General features: G+C 43.5%; 1 protein-coding gene across 1 annotated transcript; it reads left to right on the top strand.

Moving 5' to 3' along the window:
• The first annotated feature begins 7,650 nt into the window (after positions 1-7,650).
• Positions 7,651-20,150, top strand: Grem1 (gremlin 1, DAN family BMP antagonist). The gene is made up of 2 exons (XM_052725524.1): positions 7,651-8,446; positions 16,194-20,150. Exon 2 carries the CDS (start codon positions 16,195-16,197, stop codon positions 16,747-16,749), a length of 555 nt encoding a protein of 184 aa, XP_052581484.1. The 5' UTR covers positions 7,651-8,446; position 16,194; the 3' UTR covers positions 16,750-20,150.
• Positions 20,151-21,968: the final 1,818 nt, after the last annotated feature.

The raw sequence follows: 21,968 nt of genomic DNA, 5'->3' as shown, positions 1-21,968 counted from the left end.
TCCACCTCCCAGCATTCTCTTTCCTGCTTGTCCCACCTATCCTATACTTCCTGCCTGGCTACTGGCCAATCAGCATTTTATTTATCAATCAATCATAGCAACATATATTTACAGCATACAGGACATCCCACAGCAGGGAAATATATTTCTCAGTGCACTCAGGGCTGATTTGCTCAAATGCTGGATTTGTAGAGGGAGACTGAGACCATCAGGGAAACAATGAACACAGGCAAAAGCTAGTGACTATTAATCTGCTGACTCTTCCTCCTTACTGTATCTGGATAACTTAATGTCCATGTTAAATACTCGCATTGGAAACACAATTCTTGCTTCAAAATTTGTCTTTATAGTGGCAAGGTTCTTTTCCATAGATTGGTGTCATGGAATTCATGTGGCAATAACTGCTATAGAAAAAGCTAAAGCTTGGCTACCACTTACTGAAGCTACCAGTCTCTGAAATAAATAGGAATTCCTATTTAAAAGTAACTAGGCTCCCCTCTCTTCTCTGTTCTTCTCTCTACTCCTCTAGTTATATTTATCTCCTTCCCCCTCCTTCCGTCTCTCCCTTCTTTCTTCTTCCCTTCCTTTCCAAGAAGTTTGGAAGCCTAACAAGAGGCTTAGGCTAGTGTCCCAAGGTTTTCTAGAGTGCAAAAAAACAACTACCAGCATTTCTTGATGGAAAATCCACCCCATGCTGCCTAAAGACATGGTGGATTGCTCCGGTTGGCAGTGTAGCTGCTGTATGAATCATTATGATTGATTTTTCAGCCACGTCTCAGCCTATCACAACATGCCTTCATGACAATGAATCATACTTGATAATCTGGAGCACTGTGTGGCCCAGCCACTTCCTTCTAATATGAAGGAAATGAAAGAACGTAGATTGGTGCCTGAGATGCTGCAATCCCCTTGCTGTTCAGGATGATGTGGGGATCAGAGTCACCAGAAATCTCACTGCACCTGGCAGACACATGAGGGATCATCTGAAGTCAGTGTCTGGGGACACATAGCCATGCTGCCCACTTCAAAGCTAGTCCACCTTATTTTGTCTCTCTTGTCATGTAGACAAGTAATACAGGGTATAGAAACAAAGATTGCAGTCAAGATTACTTTGCTCTGTTGGAAATGCTTTTCCCCTCCCAGAGTTCTTTCAACATTAGGGCAAACAGGCTGGATGCTCTTCTCTTTATATATATATAAAATTCTGAATATATGAAGGAATTTCTCTGACAACTGTTTTCTTCCTTGTCTGATTCTTTCAATAGATGCTATGTTTCTCTAGAGAGTGTGTCTCAAATACTTTATGTCTATGAAGCTCTTTTCAAACTTTAATAGACAAATGGTGAGTTTATATAAAGCACACATGTATTACTCTGACATAATCAGCGAGGAGACCATAGTTTACATTTTTTGGTCTTTCTTTTAAAGAGGAATGAGAAATCATATGCCAGATGATCCAACCTTGTAATCCAGAAAGCAAAGGAGAGGAGAAGATTTAAATTTGGGGACAAGATGGTTCAGTGGGTAAAGGTGCTTTCTGCACAAGCCTGGTGACCTGAGTTCAAGTCCCAGAACTCATGTAAAGATGGAAGGAGAGAATCAGCTCCACAGATTGTGCCCTGACCTCTACATGTGCACTGTGGTACACACCCACACAGACACATTCTCTCACACACAATAATAATGAATAAATGAAATTTAAAATGTTTAAATTTTGACCTTGGTTTGTCAAACACAAAGTGGCATTTAAGTTCAGGTTTATCTGTAAAAGGGAAATAAAGCCAGGGATTTACTTTTTCACTTCTCTTCTTCTGCACTCTTTTGAGGAAACACCAAAACACTGAATTTATTTATAATCTCTTAATTTAAAACATAGACCTGTGCAACCCAGACCTAGAGAGACAAATGCCACATGTTCTCTTGGGTGTGGGTTCCAGCTTCAAAAACTCATATTTCTGTGTTTGATTTGGAATAACTATAGAAGCCAGGAAACTAGAAAGCAGGCACTAAAAGGTGGAGGAGAAAGGTCTCAAAGAAGAATGGATAGTAGAATATAGGTGGTGTCTTAGGATTTCTATTGCTGTGAAGAGACACCATGACTACAGCAACTCTTATAAGGAATAGGGGTGGCTTACAGTTCAGAGGTTTAGTTCATTATCAACATGGTGGGAAGCATGGTGGCGTGCAGGCAGACATGGTGCTGGAGAAGATGCTGAGGATTCTACAACTTGATCCGAAGGCAACAAAGTCAACTGGGTGTAACTTGAACATATATGAGACCTCAAAGCCCGCCTCCACAGTGACACACTTCCTCCAACAAGGCCACACCCACTCCAACAAAGCCACACCTCCTAACAGTGCCACTCCCTATCACAGGTGGTGTGAAGGGAGAAAGGAAACGGAGAGAAAGGCTTAAATGTGGAGAATAATAGGAGGGTAGAGCAGAAGTGAAGTAAGGGGAGGGATAAGTAACACTAAGGAAGCATACTGTTTTATAAGCTTTTCAAAAATGTAATAAAAGGAGCTCAAGAAGAACGTGACTCAGAGGTCAAGTGTGCTTGACACTCCCCTTGAGGACCTGAATTTGGATACTAGTACCCACATCTGGTAACTTACAATCACCTGTAACTTCAGCTCCAAGGTGATCCAATGCCCTCCTCTGGCCTCTGTGGGCAGTCATACCTATGTGGAACACACACACACATACATTTTTAAAATGCATATTTTTTGGTGGTTTGTTTTTTTTTTTTGAGACAGGGTTCTTTGTGTAGCTTTGGAGCCTGTCCTGGAACTCACTCTGTAGACCAGGCTGGCCTTGAACTCACAGAGATCCGCCTGCCTCTACTTTCCGAGTGCTGGGATTAAAGGTGTGCACCACCACCACCGGGTAATACATATAATTTTTAAAACTTTGACAAAAAATGGAGGACATAAAGTTAGGAGGGATGTAGGGTGGGGGCATTAAAGTGAGCTAGAAAGAGATAATGATGAATGCATATGATCAAAATACATTGTATAAATGTAAAAAAAAAAAAGCCTGGTGTCATGGTGCACACCGTTAATCTCAGCACAGGGGAAGCAGAGGCAGGCGGATTTCTCTGAGTTTGAGGTTAGCCTGGTCTGAAGAGTTCCAGGCCAGCAGGAGGCTATATAGTGAGACCCTGTCTCAGATAAGAAGAAAGGAGGAGGAGGAGGAAGAAGAGGAAGAATTTAAAGAATAAACAAAATGTTATTTTAAAAAGGGTTTGGCTCGGTGGTGGCAGTGCATGCCTTTAATCCCAGCACTTGGGAGACAGAGGCAGGCAGACCTCTGTGAGTTTGAGGCCAGCCTGGTCTACAGAGCTAGTTCCAGGACAGCCAAGGCTACACAAAGAAACCCTATCAGGAAAAAACAAAAGGGAGGGGTGGACTAGAGGTGCCCTAGATAGGAAGATAGCGCACCTCCCAGAAACCTTAGGTTAATAAAAATCCAAGTGCCAAATGCAGACTATTTCCCTATGAGTTGTTAGTCAGGGAGGTCCCAGAGGTCTCAAAACAATACAGACCACTGCTATTGCTCTTGGCCACCCACCAGTACTTGATGGCAAAACCCTTTTAATAAAGGTACTACATACTTTGGTCCAAGGACATGAAGAAATCAAGCTTGTCCTGATCTGGTAGCTTCTTCTGTGTTGGCTAACTTACATAGTGCCAGGGGGTGCTATATAGGCTGCTGGGGGGAAAGGTCATCAACGATCTTACCTAAACGTCAACTCTTCAAACCACAATAATCACCAGCCTAGCCAGGTGTGCCCACTGGTGCAATGATGGCATGACAGTTGTGGGGGTAATCAACTACTTTCTGATTGGATTTCAGGCCTCCTCCACGGGAAAGAACTCATGCCTGGTACTGTAACCCTGTTCAAGGACCTGTAGCTGGGGAGGTCATGGGCCCTAGATGAAAACCTACTACTGTTATTTTGCTAAGTGGACATGGTATTAAACTGCCTTCTCCATATTTATCTCTATACCCCATAGGTAGTTCGGCTCTCAGACCTCATCAAACAAGCTTTTCTCAGTGGACTACAGTTAGTCCAGCGACTCATAACTGGCCAAGTGCCAAAAATAAATAATTGTGGAGTTCTTGGTTTAAAATAAAACATCTATGTCATGCCTTCCCACCAAGGCTCAGGGAACATTGTAGAAGAGGTGAGTGAAAAGATTGTAGGAGATAGAGATTGGGGAGGACTGCTTCAAAACAATGTCATCTGGATACAACACAACCAATGCATTTGCAAACTCATTGTTGCTATGGTTACTTGCATAAGACCTGCACAAGACTGAGCCTGTCAACATTTTATCATAATAGGAATAAGGGCTCATGAGCCCTCCCCTTCTTCCAGTCATCATTAGCCTACGGTAGCCCTGAGGGAAGGGTGTCACATGCTTCAGTGATGTAACAAGTGGGACACTGCCCATACTCCAGTACATAACCTACCTGTGCTCAACTAAGCAACCTTACTTAAAATCAGTGGATTACATACACACAAGACATGGAAGTAGGAGAAGTTTTTTTTCTTCAAAGAATAAAGGTTTCGGGGGTGGAAGACAAGGGAATAAAACATGTTAATAAGGGATTAAAAATCACCAAAATTCACACATACATGTATGAAAATGGCAAATAAAAAAAGTAAGTTTTTAAAGATAAACTTCTGCAGTCACAGTAGCCATAAAGAAGGTACAGAAGGCTTGAGTTTTTATAGAAAGCTCCAAAAACACAGAGTACATCTGAATTTTCAATGACTATGTGTTCAGAACTCTCCATAAGTGAAATCCTATGTACTCAAGCCCATATTACTCAAGTACATGTTCATATTTTTACATGACCCAGTTTCCTGACAATATTGGCTGTTGAGGTTTTTTTTTAAATCACCTTGCATTTAGTAGTTCCTTAAAAAAAAGCTTTCTATTGTGTATACCAACTATATAAAACAATAGTTCCCTTGTGACTTTTGTTTTGAGAAAGGGTTCCACTCTGTAGCCTAACTTACCTTGGAACTCAGTAGCCCATGCAAACCCCAAACTCATGACAATCTTTCTGCCTCAACCTCTTGAGTGTCAGGGTTAGAGGAAGAAGTGTCATGCCTGGTCATTGATTGGGACATTTTCACACATAAATATGACATTCTTTTTATCATACTCACTAGTAGTGATTGTCTGCAGAAGTCATGATGTTTAAATACCAGTTGTAATGTTATATGACTCAATTCACAGTATACAGTACAGAAGCTAAGTGAGGGAATATAGGCAGTTGCGAATTCTTCTCTTGCCTCATATATCTCTGTGTCCTCAATAATAAACCCAAATGGATGCCTGTTTCTGGGTCTTCTTAGAGTAAATAAAGCAGAACGCAACATGATGGTTATACAAATTCAATTAGAACATGAACCTAAAACGCAGCATTTGGCACTTATTAAATATCTGATAAAAGCTAACTGTGACACACACACACACACACACACACACACACACACACACACACACACACACACACACCTCTAAGCAAAACCTTCCTACAAATGCCTTCAGGTTCCTCCCAGACTCAGAGAATAGCCCTTGTCAGCATCTTGGGGTAGACATTCTATAAACGAATGGGTAAACAAAAGAAGAGGACTTTGTAAACCAGTAGCCAATCGGGATGTACTCTTCTCACATTACCTCAGGGTAGTTTGAAAGTGGTTTCATGAGGTAGAATCTATCATTTAGTTTTCCTTGCTCGGGCACCTCAGGTTTGAGAGTTTCACTTGGACCTGCGCATGGTCGCTCAGACCTGTAATTGCAATTGCAGCACTTGGGTGGGAGTAGGAGAAGGCTTGCTGCAAGTTCAAGGTTTGCCCGGGCTACATTTTGAGATCCTGTCTAAATTTCCTCTCCTCAAAAAAAAAACAAAAACAAAAACAAAAACTTTGATGGCATTGAATAATCCCACTATTTCCTCCTAATTAAAAGCAGGTTTTTACTTGTTCAATTAGGCTTAAAGTATTCCAAAAAAATCTCTACTCTGTTTCTTTCATTCAGATTAGATAACAGTTGACAACAACTGGTTGTGAGCTGTGAAAATTCAGATACAAAGTCAAACACTTGCATATCTAAATAAATCTTCACAAACATCCTAGACTCTAAATGAAGAGGATAGGGCCTCTGCTGCTGTATTCACAGTGGCCATATTCTCAGCACTTGGCTCAGCCAAATCCTACTTAGTGGAAATGTGCCTAACTTTCTCAGCTCATAAGAATTTATCAAATCCCAGTTATGTGTTAGACATCATATTTTGTGTCATGTAATCAAAGCAACCAAAATAGAAAAGGCCCTGCTCTCATGAAGTTTACATTCTAGAAAATACTTGGGTGACAGGGAGTGATAGATGATGATGAAAAAAAGTGATGTAATGACTGGGAGATGAAGTGGAGTGTGAAGAAAACCCTAGCATCAGGGCTTAAAAAACATCACTTTGTTTAAGGACGGTAATTTCACCTCTTTGCATTTTTATTTTGAAAAGTTCATGTGAGTTCGGGGGGAGGTAATTAAAGCTTTGATTTTAGTTGAGAGGGAATTAACGAGTTTGTAAATTAAACTCCCCCTTTCTCGAGGAGAAGTTCTCATACTAGCTCCATGCACCCTGTTTGTGGGCTCCAGTAGACTCTGCATCCATTAAATAAGAACATTTCGGGTTTCTGACCCATACCTCTCCTTAAGTCCACTTGACCAGGCTAGATCTTGAAGCCCACTGAATGTTCCTATTCTGTAGACAACTATGAACTGTGGGACAATTTATGAGGTGGGATAAAGTGCACTACAGAGTTCATGTATAGAACCTGCCATTTGTACAAACAGCATTCAGTATACCCTAATTCTTGAGGTAGTAACAGAGGCTCCCTTCTTGCTTTATTGATTTTAAAAAAAAGTCTTTGAATTCCTAACCGTACCTGTTAGGTGTTCAGTGTGTTTCTTGCTCCCTCCCCTAACACTTGGTAAAAAGGATGTGTGAATATACGTACATGGACATATATGTACGTATATGTGCAAGCTGGTTCATGGTTTTATTTTCCTAATCAAGTGCTTATATCACAAAAGTTTCATAAGTTTTTGGTTCTTTTTGCTGTAAGCATCACAGGCATCTTCAAAATTCCTTCTTGACATATCTTTTGCAAAGTCTTCACTTGACCTGGCTGATGTCTTCAGACCTGGCAGACGGGTTGATTTTTGCGCAGACTGCAACTTCAACACACAAACCCGATGGCTCTTTGCAGAGCCGATTTTCAGGGTAAGAGAAGAAATGAATGTGTTCACTCATCAGTGGGAAAATATTTATACCATTGCTGTGTTTTTCTCTATCCATCAGGTTGCTGGTTGTGACTACGAAATATGCCAGCATGTTTTCCCTTAAGTAGGTTTTTGTCTGAAACTATTGGGAAGTTATTTCCTTGCCTAACATTATTTTCCCGTTTTACTCATCTCCGATGTGTTACAGAAAAATCTTCACGCCTAGTGATTACTATTTCCTTCTTTAAGACCCTTTACAAATGGAAACACTGACTGCCGAGGATCCTTTTAGTTTTATTCTTCCTTTCATACACTCAGCATCTGAGCTGAAGGAGCGAGTGGAGGGTAAGGAGAGGAGGGTGTCATGTTGGCTACAGGCTCCTGCTGGCTGCTGGCGAGCCGGTCCGGGTTAACACCAACGCAAGGGTCAGCGCCCTCTGAGTTGGGGGCCCTCGGGCAGAGCCGCCAAGCCTCCTCCTCTGCTTGATCAGAGCGTCCAGCAGTGCCATTTCCCCTAATAGTGAGGAACCACCTAGTTTGTCGCGATCCGCTGGTTATTGCTCTGCCTAGCTCAGCTCGGGCTCCTGAGCGTGGGGCCCCACGCAGGCTAAGCTCAGCTGGCTAGAGGAGAAGCCCAAACCTGGGGCTGGAGAGGGACGAGGGTCTGGGAGCCGGGGTAGGGGGATTTCCTCCCGCGCTCCCCTCTCCAACGGGAGCGGAAAATGTGATTTGCTGTGCATTCCAGGCGCGGTTCCCTGGGGTGACCTCTCCCACCCAGCCGGGCGGGGGGAGTAGACAAAGAGGCGAGGCGGGCGGAGAGGGGACCCCGCAGGGAAGCAGGAGGGGTGCAGTGGGCGGAGGCAGTACCGGGAAAAGGGGCGGATAGCGGGTCCCGCGGCGGCGACGGCGCCTGACCAATGGAGAGACGCCGCCCCGGGAGCCGCGCTTAGCCGGCAGCATTTAAACCGGAGACCCGGAGATGCTCGACACTCGGTACGCCCTTCGCGGACCTGGAGACCTAGTGCACCGTGGTAGCGTCGCTCTCTGTCGTTCCTCTCGTGCCGAGCCTGAGTGGCTCAGGCCGCGGTCGCACGCAGGGCCACGTGTCCACAGAGAAGAACCCGAAGACCCACGGCACTGACAGGTGAGCGCAGTGGCACTCGTGTGTGTGTGTGTGTGTGTGTGTGTGTGTGTGTGTGTGTGTGTGTGTGTGTGTTCGCGCGCGCGCGCTCGTGAGCGCGATCTGGTACTCAGGCTAGTCAAGGGATCCCAGGGTTCATACCACCCCAATTCCCTCAGTTGCGGCGCAGCCCGTTGGTGCACCAAAGTCCTGGGGTCCCCTGGGGTGCGCTTTGAAGAACCCGAGTCTGGTACTTCCTGCCGTGAAAGTAGATACGCGGTGACTTCGGGGCGCTGGGTCTGTGGAAAAAGGTAGGGAGAAGGGATGTCAAGAGCGTGCATCCTGTTTCCACTTGCCGGAGCCCAGCAAACACCGTCCTGGTGCTTGAAGCACAGCTGGCGGGAGTCGCCTGCCAGCACACCGCACAGAGTTGCCCGGGTCGGAGCCCGGGAGCCGGGTATGTGTGAGCAGAAGCCGACCTCGCTGCAAGTTGCAACCAGAGACAGTGTCGAGGATTGGACGCGGGGCTGGCACTGGGACGTCTGTAGGAGCGGCGGTCCCATGGGTGGTGAGTGGTAACTGCTGCGGACTTGAGTTTGGTGGCATGTGCGTTTGCGGGTATGGCAGATGTGATGGAGAGTGGTAAGACAGAATCCTCCAGGCTCAACAACCGCGAAGAGTCAGGGATCCGATGTCTGGAAGCTAGAGAGCTTTGCCGCCCGCGGTGTTCCCGCGGCACGCGCCACACACTCCTATGCTAGTTGTGCGCAGGCCTGAGCGTGGCTGTCTGTTCTGAGCCTCTTGGGTTCCACGCTCTCATCCGTCTTACTGCAGACGTGCAGGCGCCGGGCAGCCACCACCGGCTGGTTCCTACTTCCGCGGATGCCGGCCGATCTGTACCCAACAGGCACTCGTCTCGCCTCGCTGCACCTCGCTAGCAACTCTGCTCTAATGTCCGCATCGCATCTGCTGGTTACCGACTGCCTGGCCCATTCCAGTGAGCCCTCTCTAGTCCTGGTGGAAGGCTAGAGTGAAGAAGAGGAAGTCCATGTGGCTGTCATCTCCCTGGTCCTAGCTATTTGCAGAATTCTAGTTTGGGAAGAACAAACACACTACAGCTCTGAACCGGCTGTTTCCCCTCTGGCACGCTTCAGCTTAGTGTTTTCCTATGCCCGGCTCAGGCGACGACGATCCACCAGCAAGGCTGGCGAGAATGCGAGGTGATCAGCCTTCGCTGGGAACACCTTTTGAGAGCCTAAGCTGGCTCCCTGGTCTAACTCAGCAGCCGTCTTCCCCTCCTCAGCCGAATCCAAATCCCTACTCTTTGATGGAGAAATATAGCCTAGAAGTGAGGGGTTAAAATCTCCTCTTAACGGTTGGAGGGCAGAATGACGACCATCAGTAGGTAATTGGATCTCTTGGTGGAAAGAGCAAACCCAAGCGGTGCGCACGTCTGTTTATGTTCCCCTGAGATGGTGCCAGGATATGAATTGATTAAAACAATCTATTGTGTTCAATGGGTCACCAGGGCTTTAAGCTGTCCCTGCGACTCCAGAGTGGTGGTTTCCTTCTGACTGCTCTTACAAGTTAAATAAATAGCGTAGAAGAGGTTAAGATAACCCCATCCCAGGGTGAAGAGTCTTCTTTCACCCCAGGGCTGCCCTCCCCTCTCCTCCCCTTTTTTCTTTTTGGGACGAGGCAGGCGGCACAGGGGACTTGGGAGTACAGACTTTTCAAAGCATAGAGGGGAAAAAAGATCTTAAAAAAACAAGATCCTCCCTCACCACCACCCCAACCAAGTCTGTAGATGTGGGTGCTTCCATTACTCTTGGTGGATACATTGCACAGTTGGATTTGTTAGAAGTTACTAATTATTTAAGGGTGTGTGTGTGTGTGTGTGTGTGTGTGTGTGTGTGTGTGTGTGTGTCTAACCCCTAGGTCACTGTAGGAATTAGAGTCTTTTGTAAACTTTGTAATTTCACAGCTTTCCCATTTTCTTTAAAGTCCGCTTAGAGTGAAATGTTTTGGTAACCTACAATCTGTAGGAAATCCAGGCTGGCTAATGTGGCTTTCACACCAGTGCACGTACAGGGAAGAACAGAAACATATTAAGTCCCCACATCTCTCAATGTCTACCTCCTGCCCTCCTAAACTGAAGCTCTCCCTGACCTCAGTCTTCATGGTACAGTATTTAAAGTGTTAGAATACAAAGAAACCCCATGCCCTAGATTTCTCCTCAAGAAGTGCTTGGTGACAGCAAAGCTGTGGGCTATGTTCCAAAATGCAAAGCCAAAGATGCAGAGGAAAACTCAAGCCTTTTATGTAAAGGGAAGAGAGGGAGGCAGTTAGGAGCACTGACGGCAGATCTAACTGAAAGGCACTGACCAGGCAAGTGCTACCAGCCCATGTCTTACATCTGCAAAGAATTTTCTTTAGTTTTAACATATGTTCTTAGAAATGCAAAGTACAACAGGAATTCCTGTGACAAGAGAAGTCTTTTCCTTTGCATGCAAACATGAAGATACAAAATAGATAATTATTAGATTTACAATATTCTTCAAAATTTATTGCATTAGAAAGCAAATCCACATGTTCCTTGTTAAATGTACTTGCTGGATGTCACTGGCAAAGTGACTAGGGACATGTTTGGGGTTAGACAGAACTGGGCTCGCATCCTGGCTATCCACTTTATAAACTATGTGACCTTGGATGGATTCCTGGTTAATAACAGGAAGACATTATTATATACCTCATATTTTATCATGACATAACACGGTCAGTATTTAGCATAATGCTTGACATAGTAAGGGCTCAAAAACAAGTGGTACCTTTCATTACTAGTGGTTGTATTGGGCAGGAGAGACCAAAGGGTGATTTTGAATTTAAGCCCAAATTCCACTTTATACTTACATAGCTTCTATTACAAAACGCAGTATATAACTTGGCCATCACTCAATAGTGCTATTTGCTGTTTGTATTTTCTAATCCATTTCTTGTTGATACAAATGTTGTCTGCAATTACTAACCTCACTAAAAATACATTTTCTAGGGAACTATGGACATTTGACCACCAGGTGTCTCCTTCCCACCCTGGGTGGTGTTGGGTTCCAGCCTGACTTAACCTGAATAGGCGGGTTATAATTCAGAGATTGCAACACGCAGGGAATAAAATTTATGACGTGTGCCAATCATTAATTTTCCTTATCTTCTTGGCGTAACTTGTCTGAGAAACAAATCAACCTTTATTCTTATTAAGGAGTCCTCTAGTTAATTTCTAAAGGCTGATTCTCAAATTCAAAATTAAAGATCTAACTAAAATTAACTTCCACTCTTTCTAAAGATTAAGGCTCAAGGGAAAAGAAAGGGATTCTTTAACTGTCCGGCTGACCCATAAAGGATTTGCAGTCAATTCCATTGTGCTTTATGTCGGGAGAATGAGCTGATGTCATTCTTGTCGCCTGTCTTTCTAAGGGTTGTTCAGCAGCAACAATGGACCAGTTCAGGTACAGACATCTGAAGTTCACTGTAATTCTTACCAGAAACCCTGCTTTTCTCACTGAGCAGGTTGCTTGGTTAATGTGAAAGACAGAGTGAGAAGTGTGCTGAAAGGAACTGGCTGGCCCTGGATTCCCAAAACACATCAATAACATTGGAAACAAGTCATACATACTATTTGAATTTCCAAATCTCCAGACTCTGAAGACTGTTCTTAGTACTTTTGTGAAATTTCTGATAAATTACCAGGGCAGAGGTGATTACCATGGCATATCTTGCTTGTAGGTATTCATTCTTGAACACCTAGGGAATTGGGAACAAGTGGGAGGCAGTGAAGACCTGTTTTGAGGATCTGTTCTTTGAGATGAGTGCTTGGAGGAGGGCAGTGGCAAAAGGAAAGAGAGAGGAGGGGGAAGTGAAGCTTGCTGTCAGAGCTTCTCAGAAAAAGCTCACCTCGAAGTATTAGCACATCACTTCACAGCAGAAATGCATTAAGAGGATGTTAAGGTGGAGGGGATGAAGAGGATACTGTCTGTAAAGGAGAACCGAGGGAGATGCTTGCTGGGTGTCATGATACACCCTGAGTTCATAGGATGCTGCTGAATGTAACAATGTGAACAAGCGATTTTATGAATGGAAATTACTATGGAGTTAATGATGTGGCAATTCATGGGGATCTAAATCTGGACCAGCAATTGGATTATTTTTTAGTGATTCAGCGCACTGCGAGGGGTTGATGTGGAAAAAAAATTGTCCTCCAGGAAATCCCATCTTCTTTATTTCCTGCACACCAGTGATACACATAAAGCTCTAAGCATTTGGTGGGAACACAGTTACAAATTCAAGAGGAAAAACCCCTAATTCCTTGACTGAGTTATCAAGACTAGTTGGTAGGAGGCTTGGATGAATGGCCACTGATTGGCAGAGCCTGGCCTCAGCCTTGCCTGCGATGCTTTTTCCTGTATCCTTTCTCAAGTCGACCATCAGAAGCACACCGGGCATTCTACTCGACCACAGCACTGCTGTGGTTTCTGCTCATTGATGTTCTTGGGGGTTTTCTATTTGTTTGTTTTTTAACTTTTCTCTGGAACACTGTAAAGTTCAAGAACTTGAAAGCCCAACAACAAACATTAAATATTTAAAAAGAATAAGCATTTTAAATGAAAAAAAAAATACTGTCTACACCCAGTAAATCTTTGTTTAATTTTTTTTCCTTTTCTTTCTTTCTTTTTTTTTCTTCTTTAGTGAAAAGCAAGCCTGCTGTGGACTCGTTTGGCTTATGTGGTACACACATGCATAGGAACAGAAAGTTTTCCCAAATTAAGCCCCGAACTATAGTCAACTAATTGTGAATATATTGCTTTATCAGTGGGTTAAAATAAAATCCATAGTATCCTACACAGGGCTAAATAAGGACTTGAGACCACTAGGAGTTTTTCTAGAAAAAGAAAGACAAGTGTTATAGGTAGCTGGCTAGGCCTGTGCTGAGTGTCAGGAACCAAGGGCCCCGTGGCTAGGTGACATGTTGACGCCAGTGATGGTATTTTTAAATGCAAAGAACAGAAACCATATCAAATTTATGTGGTATAATAATCAACCACTTAACAAATATTCACGAACACCTTTTCGGTGTCAGGTACAGAGGGCCAGATGACGAATTAACCTTCATCAACTTTCAGAGTAGATATCTGTTCAATAACAGGTGTAAATATGCCAGGAAAGAACAGTTCAGTCTAGAAGCCTGAGTCCGGAGTTGGTCCGGAAAAATAAATTACAGTTTTGTGAATGAATGTTTGTAGAACAGTATGGCCCCATGACATAAATTGTCACATGCATTCAACATGCATCCACAGTCATCCTCAGGTTGGCCTCTGTAGTTGTGGACACTGAGGCTCCGGGCCTGAAAGGAGTGAATTGGCTTGGAGGTTATTTCTTAGCAGACGTGGAGGAAGATAGTCAACCTAGGTGTAGGTCATCTATGCAATGTTTCTCTAAAATTAGTTGTGAAAGTGTTTTATTTTAGCTCTTGGCCTTTGAGTTTAGAATCTGGCCCTCCATTGAGAAACTTGTGAAAATGTCTCAGATTCACATTACAGTGCCTGGGAAACCAAGTGGTAATGGATCAAGTTAACCTGGCCTCTGGAGAAAATTTGTATTATTTTATAACTGGACTATAGTCATAAGTGATGTTTTATAAGACAAAACAAAGCAATTAAATTTTTTTGTTGTGGTGGTGGTGGTCAACACGGCTCTGTTTAAAGAACAGTGATGTTGTAACATAAGTTGACAAAAGCCAGGGAAGCTACAGTTGGAACAGGAGTTAAATGTCACATTATCAGCTCCAAACTTGAACCTGCTCCAAAGTATTAAGTTAATGTTGGAAAAATGATGACATTTAAGAATATTTTTAATGCAACATTCAATTATCTTGGTTTGACATTAGCCTTAGGATTGAATGGTTCTCACTTGCCAGAAGTAGTCCCTTAAAGAAGGGACATCTTACACTGCTTTTGTCTCTTAAAGATAATTGGTCTAGATAATGATACCAACTTGTCTGGTTTCTTGGAGATGGGGGTTATATTAAATGAGGTCATATTAATGTGCACTTAGTAGTTTTCACATGCAATACTGGTATCAAGTGGAGGAAAATGGATGCTTTACAGCTGTGTTCTTGTGGAGCAAACCATGGGCATGGGGCAAGGAAAACCTCAGGGCATGGCCATGCCTGGAAGAGAGGCTAAAAATTTGAAACTGTTCTCATTGAAAAGAAAATCCTTTGATGTTTGAATAACTCCTGGTGTACCCTATGCCAAAAAGTGTTCCGTGCCTTGAGCTGGGTGGAAAGGCCGACAGACTGAATCAGTGTTTGCATATTAACAGTTTCCCGGATGACTGCGTCCAGGCCGAGGAGACTGTCTGCTGCCTCTCCTTTCCTTCTCCTTCTGTCTGCCCTGTCTTTTCTAAGCAACCCTGCCTCTGAATGAGTCCCCTTTTCTCTGATTTGCTTTGTTCACTCCATTCATTTCCCTGTCTCTTCATCTGTATTTCTTCCTGTTCCCCCAAGTTTTGCTTCACTTATTTATTTAATAAATGCTATATGCCCTTGCCATATATGACTTATATAGATGTCCAGACTTGCTCATAATTCACTGTCATCAGCCCTGTTGATACTTACAAATGTAAATATTCATCCACTTATTCTATGGTGCCCATTTCTATCTTTATTTATTCATTCATTTTTATATGCTTTAGATGTAATTATCTACACACAAAATGCACATAGGACATGGAAACAGAAGAAGGACTATTTGGAGGAGGGAAGGACACAGGAAAGCAGTGGGGGAGGAAAACATAATGCACAGTGACAGATGTATATGAAAATTCATAATGAAACTCATTTTGTATGGTAGTAAAAGAAATTAAAGGCCTAACCTGGTCAACTAGCAGATAAATCATTTCTATACATACATATAGGCACATAGGTGAGTGACATATTTCACCACTTAAAAAGGTAGAAAACTGGGGGCCGGAGAGATGGCTCCACAGTTAAGAACACTGCCTGTTCTTCCAGATGACCTGTTCTACCAGCTGCCAGCACCTACACCAACCAGGTGGCTCACAACTGCCTATAACTCCAGATTCAGTAATCCTGAGGCCCCTTTCTCCCCTCCTCAGGCACACACACAACATAAACACACACACAACATAAACACACACACACACACACACACACACACACACACACACACACACACACCCTCAGAGAGAGAGAGAGAGAGCATAAAGAATGACACCAGGTATCTCTGTCCTCTTACCTCCTGTCCAATGGCCTTCTTCTCAGGTTGTTCTGTCACAGGCTTCCTGGCCTCTTTCCAATGCCGGACCAGAGTCTCATGTTGTCAGATTCAAGAATAAACACAGTTAAGTGAGCATAAAAATGGTCACATGCAATTGTGTCAGGAGCCAGTAAAGAATTCTTTCTGGAGTTGGTGCCGTGAAGAGACAGGTCCTGGCTGAGTTTAAAGCTTGGCAAATTCACATTGTGAATTGCATTGAATTATTCAGTTTGATGGGCGAGAGAATAATGGGAATAATAGTATCTAATAGCTAGTGATACTCTAAGAAGTCAGTGCAACTGAAGTGTGTGGTGAGTACAATATAAGATGTTAGGTGCAATTATTAATTTTTATTTTTTTTATTTTTTTATATTTTTATTTATAATTTTAAGTAACTTTCTCATTGTCTGTGTCTCCCCTTCTCTGCATCCCTTGTCTAGAATGAACCGCACCGCCTACACTGTGGGAGCTTTGCTTCTCCTCTTAGGGACCCTACTACCGGCAGCTGAAGGGAAAAAGAAAGGGTCCCAAGGAGCCATCCCGCCTCCAGACAAGGCTCAGCATAATGACTCTGAGCAGACCCAGTCCCCGCCACAGCCTGGCTCCAGGACCCGGGGTCGGGGCCAGGGGCGAGGCACCGCCATGCCGGGAGAGGAGGTGCTTGAGTCCAGCCAGGAGGCCCTGCACGTGACAGAGCGCAAGTACCTGAAGCGAGATTGGTGCAAAACTCAGCCCCTGAAGCAGACCATCCATGAGGAGGGCTGCAACAGCCGCACTATCATCAACCGCTTCTGCTATGGCCAGTGCAATTCCTTCTATATCCCCAGGCACATCAGGAAGGAGGAAGGTTCCTTTCAGTCTTGCTCCTTCTGCAAGCCCAAGAAGTTCACCACTATGATGGTCACGCTCAACTGTCCTGAGCTACAGCCACCCACCAAGAAGAAGCGGGTCACACGCGTGAAGCAGTGCCGTTGCATATCCATCGATTTGGATTAAACCAAAGCAGGCACATCCAGCCTGTCATAGCCGTGCCGAGAGCCACACCTAAACCACCCGATTCCTACTTGGCTTAAACCTAGAGGTCAGAAGAACCAGCAGTTGCTTCCTGGCTGGAGGCTGCTTGTGCATAGTGTATGCGCGTGAGTGTGCATGGGTGCTGTGTGTGTGTTTCCAAACACCAGCGGAAACAGCCTCTGCTAGAAGGCACTCTGCTTCAGATGGTCGGAAACGCCCACACCACCGGACCGAACACCCACAGGGGCATGGCTGTAGTTGGCTTTGCCTTTGTGTTCCATGCGCCCTCCTGGGGACCAGGACTTCACTTGAGAATGAATATTAAAGGAAGAGATAACTCCGAGGGCTGCATCAGAACTGGGACCATTCAGTGCTTACCCTTTACTCCCATGACCCATTCCTTTCTTTGCTCTCCCTGACATCTTAGTCTTAGCCCATGTCCCTAAATTAATTCTTTGACCATGGGTGTAAATGTTTTCCATCTTGTGAAGAACCTCCAGAATGTGGGAAGACGTATGTTGGAGGACAAACAGGGGATTGACACAGGAGCGTTGAGGCTGACGACCAGTCTGTGACAATGAAATTCGATATTAAGATGTCCAGAGTTTGAAAGTTGTTCTCCAAAAATGTGTGCGTCTTGCTTCTGTGAGAGGGTTTTCCTGATATTTAAAAGTACCCAGATGCATGGAGGTGAAATATAATCACACACACACACACACACACACACACACACACACACACACACAAAACCCAATTTTCTGTGTCTGCCTCTGTAACCTACTGATGCTCTCTGTAACCCAAAGTTAAAAGTGAAATATTGACCACTCCTGTTTTAAGAACCAAGAGAGTGAAACAGAAAGAAACATGGCCTCCTACTTTACTTTGCCTCTCAAGGGGACAACTGAGAGTCTTGTACACTGGGATAGGAAAGGACAAAAAAAAAAAAAAAAAACCTCCTTAGCTTAGTTTTGCTGGATTAACATTGCTTTTCCATTGTTCCTGCAAAATGCTTCTGAGATGCATAACCTTGTGCTAAAAATTCTTCCTTTGCTGAGCACATCTGCCAATTAGGAATAGTCTAAGATGAGAGAGCTACTTGCTCTATTTGAGCTAGATATGAATGGGGCCTTTTCTGCTTTGGCTCTTTTTAGGAAAGAATCAGAGTGAGGGAGGAGTCAAAGGGATTGCAGCTGGCTTGGTAGTGTCTGGAGGAGAGATAAGGGCTAAGACTGCCTCCTCTTCGTTTGCTCTTAGGTCTATAAGAAAGTTCCATTAGAAAAGCAGAGCACTAGAGTATATTAACAGGCCACCTACTCCCAGTGGGTCATTGTAAGCATTATGGCTACTATGGATGTCCTCTGAATACATCTGAGCTCCCCAAATGCCTACTTAGCATTTATGTAAGGGCCAAAATGAAAGGTAGCCTTGATACATTTTGGCTTTGCTAAGCAATGCTCCTTAAGACTGAGATTCTAGCTATAAATGCCCTTTTTGTCTTTTCCTCTCAGAGTCACTAGTCAAGTTATATGTCATTTGGAAGGGCAACATTCACTGCCCATCAAAACTGCCACAGTCAAAGAACCATTGGATGTAAAGAAACTTTTTATTTTGGTCTAGCCCTCTCCCAGGTGACATCTAAATGGAAACCAGGCTGTAAGACAAAAAAGTATCTTGAGGCCGGGCAGTGGTGGTGCATGCCTTTAATCCCAGCACTCAGGAGGCAGAGCCAGGCGGATCTTTGTGAGTTTGAGGCCAGCCTGGTCTACAGAGCGAGATCCAGGAAAGGTGCAAAGCTACACAGAGAAACCCTGTCTCGAAAAACCAACCAACCAACCAAACAAACAAAAAAAACTATCTTGAATCCCCAAAACATTGGGTCTAATTTTGAAAGTTTAAAAGTCACTCCTGATGATTCCACAGCAGATGAATTTGTGCGTAGTCTGCGTGTTTCATTTGTACTGTATTGCTCCTTCCCTGAATCTTTGTGTCGTCCACATCTACCACTAATAAGTCCCAGGATGGATTTGATCAAGCCCACAAACGCAAAGGCAAAGTTTTGAGGGCAGTGAAGAATGAAAAGTAAAAGAGGAAGAAGCTGAAAATTTAAAACCACACCAGAGTTGAAAGATGACACTCAGTGCTAAGAAACATGGAGTGTCTTAATTCTTCCACAAACATGCAGTATGGTTATAAAGTAATAGTTAGGTTGGCAGCCACAGTCACCTTCCAGGAGCTTGTACCATGGTCTCTCATATAAGTTGGATTTGATTCATGTAAAGAGGATTGCCTCAAAATTAACTTCATGGCAACAATCAGCCGCACAAGTAGCCTTAGAGCACATCGCTGGCCAAAGAAGGAAATGCCTGCCTTCCTCGCTGGGCCTAGACCAAGACCATCACAAATGAGCATCCGACATCATTTATTGAAGATGCCCTGTCTGTGGCTTATTTTGGACTCATCAGTGATGTAATGATGTGTATTTTCTCCAACATTGTAGTAGAACTGTTTCATGGTAAGATAGTTGTGATCTTGATCTTACCTATTAAAACAATGCCAGATACCAAATATGAATTTTACGGTGTTCTCTTTGTGCTTGGCATCAAAAGAGAGACACCACTCACCGTGTAAGTCTGAGTGCTTCTTTGCAACTGTACTCTTCACAGCTCAAAGTTATAAGTGAAAATCTGGAGGAAAGGATAATTTCCACCGTGTGGAATGTGAATAATCAAAAAGTTATGGTTATTTAATGTAATTATGAATTCAAGTCCTTTGGTTACTGTGATTTCAAACATGCTTTCTTTCTCTATTTTATATGACGGCCTCTGATTTGGGCAAAGAAGAAACTGGCCACTATTAAGTTGTTAGGGACTTTTGTCAGGTCAGAGAGAAACAACATTGTCACATATGAAGAGGTGTTACCGAGTCGAGGATGAACTTTCATTGTTTCTTGAAGGTTGACACTTCTGAAACATATGAGGAAACACTTTAAATATTATTTTAAGAGACTTAAAATGTTCATATACAAGCAAATAGAAGACAATGATGGCCACAAATACATATGGACAGAACGTTTCTAAGCAGGAAATCTGAGCTGAAAGAGTGAAAGAAATTCTATTGATTTGTCATTCCTCAAGATATTTAATACCAGCTACATTGTGTATTTAATCTGCTTTAATCATTGTAAAACAACAAAGGATTATATAGGCTGTAATCTAACTACCTTGCTATGGATGAGGGTGAGGTGGGATTTGATGGTCTCATAAAAGCTAATTTGGCTTGAAGGTTTATAAATCTGTAACTAGAATTTTATTTTCACCATAGTAACATTCTATATAACCTTTTGCCAAAAAAAAGCAATCAATAAATTAAACATCTTTTTGTTGTGTGTGTGTACTGGTGGTTGTCTCTCAGCCGGGGCTGGGGGCAGGGATTCACTTTATCCAGAAAGGAAGAAGAAACAAAGTACTGAAATCTCTCTCATTTCTCTTTCTCTTTCTCTCTCTCTCTCTCTCTCTCCCTCTCTCTCAGACTTATTTTTTTTTTTTTTATGTGTATGAGTGCTCCATCTGCATGCTAGAAGAGGGCATCAGAACCCACTACAGACGGTTGTGAGCCACCATGTGGTTGTTGGGAATTGAACTCAGGACCTCCAGAAGAGGAGTCAGTGCTCTTAACCTCTCAGCCATCGCTCCAGCCCCCACCCAGATGTTTCTGATCTCCTTTGATTTCAGTAGCGACACCTCAGCCCCAGGCAGTTAAAGACAGCAGAGGCTGGTTTGTGACTTAATCACCAGCAATTTTCCCAAACACAGGTAGAAGGAATGGTGATATAAGACAGAGGCATGCAGAAAGCAGATGACTTGACACACAGATATGGTGATAGCCTTATAATAGGGGGTTAAGGAGGAAAGATCAGGAGAAGGATTTGAATTAATAGAACAAAGATTTGTAATGAGAAGAGTGGTCAGGAGTACCATGGGCTGACTTGGAGAAGACAAACTTGTTTTTCTTGGAAATATTTTTAAATGTGCTTGACATCATTCCATAGGACTACAAGGAAAGTGAGTTCTCTGAGATCACAAACGTGTCTCAGAGTTCACACCCCGGACATACAGCATTGTGTGGCCTTAGTTAGCTGACAGTCCCAGCAACCTGATGTGTAAAGCGCTAATGCTGCACATTGTGCTGAGAGTGTCATTTGTATTGTTCCACAGTTCTCAGGACAGCTCAGCTCAGAAGGCACTGTTATCCTCCCTAAGAGAAAGTCTCGAACCCTTGTGGTCTTATTGTAACACCTGGGTCCTTAAAAATTGTACGATTTTTCAGTGGAAGTAAAAATTGTAAAAGAAGCAAAAACCCTAAAAAAATTATAAGATTTTTCTCTCCTTAACAAGAGAAAACAGACTCAACTATTGAACATTGATAAAGGCCATCCATGCTCCTATTAGGCATGAACAGGAGTTCAAGTTCAGAAGCACTAAGTTGAAGCTTTCCCGAAGCCCCTTTTTGTATACTTGGGGGTGGGGAATGGGCTGGAACATTCAGGGGCTTCGGGAAGGCCGCATTGAGGAGGCAACATCTGAATAAGGCTGGAAAGCTGTGAGTGGAACTCAACATAGAAGGCATCCCAGGCTCAGAACAACTTTCTCCCCCATAAAAAAAGCAAGGCATATGAGAGTGAATCACTAAAGAGACTAATTTCTAAATTCAAGTCATCCTCCTGCCTCTGTCCTTTTTTCCGACTGGGTCTATAAGCACTTGTCACTGTGCCCATACTCAGCAGATAAATAAACTCTAAAAAAGTAGAGGAAAACATAGAAACATGATAATTTGGAAACCTGGAAATAACAAAAAAGATAAGAATTATGAAAAATAACCAAATAAAAAAATGGAAGGCTGGAAAACTAGTAACCAAAATAAAAACTCATTAGAAGGGCCCCAAAGCAGATTTGAGCAGGTAGAAGATGAAACATGAGAGAGGTAGGGGAGGGAAGGCAGGGAGAGGAGGAAGAGACCAAACTCTACTCCCAGCACCCAGGAGGCAGAGGCAAGCAAATCTCTGTGAGTTCAAGGCCAGCCTGGTCTATAGAGTGAGTTCCAAACCAGCCAGGGCTACCTAGTGAGACCCTGTATCAAACAAACATACAAATTGAAACCCAACCAAACAAACAAAAATTAAAGATATGAAAGAGCAAACATCA

This window comes from Peromyscus californicus, unplaced genomic scaffold, assembly GCF_007827085.1.
Source record: "Peromyscus californicus insignis strain IS unplaced genomic scaffold, ASM782708v3 Scaffold_7__1_contigs__length_154581171, whole genome shotgun sequence".
NCBI classification, from domain to species: domain Eukaryota; kingdom Metazoa; phylum Chordata; class Mammalia; order Rodentia; family Cricetidae; genus Peromyscus; species Peromyscus californicus.
The sequence above is the reverse complement of the archived record's forward strand: the minus strand, read 5'-3'. Positions and strand labels throughout refer to the sequence as shown.

Coding starts and splice junctions, on each gene's coding strand:
- Grem1 (XM_052725524.1), top strand. CDS start 16,195: ATGAACCGCACCGCCTACACTGTGGGAGCTTTGCTTCTCCTCTTAGGG.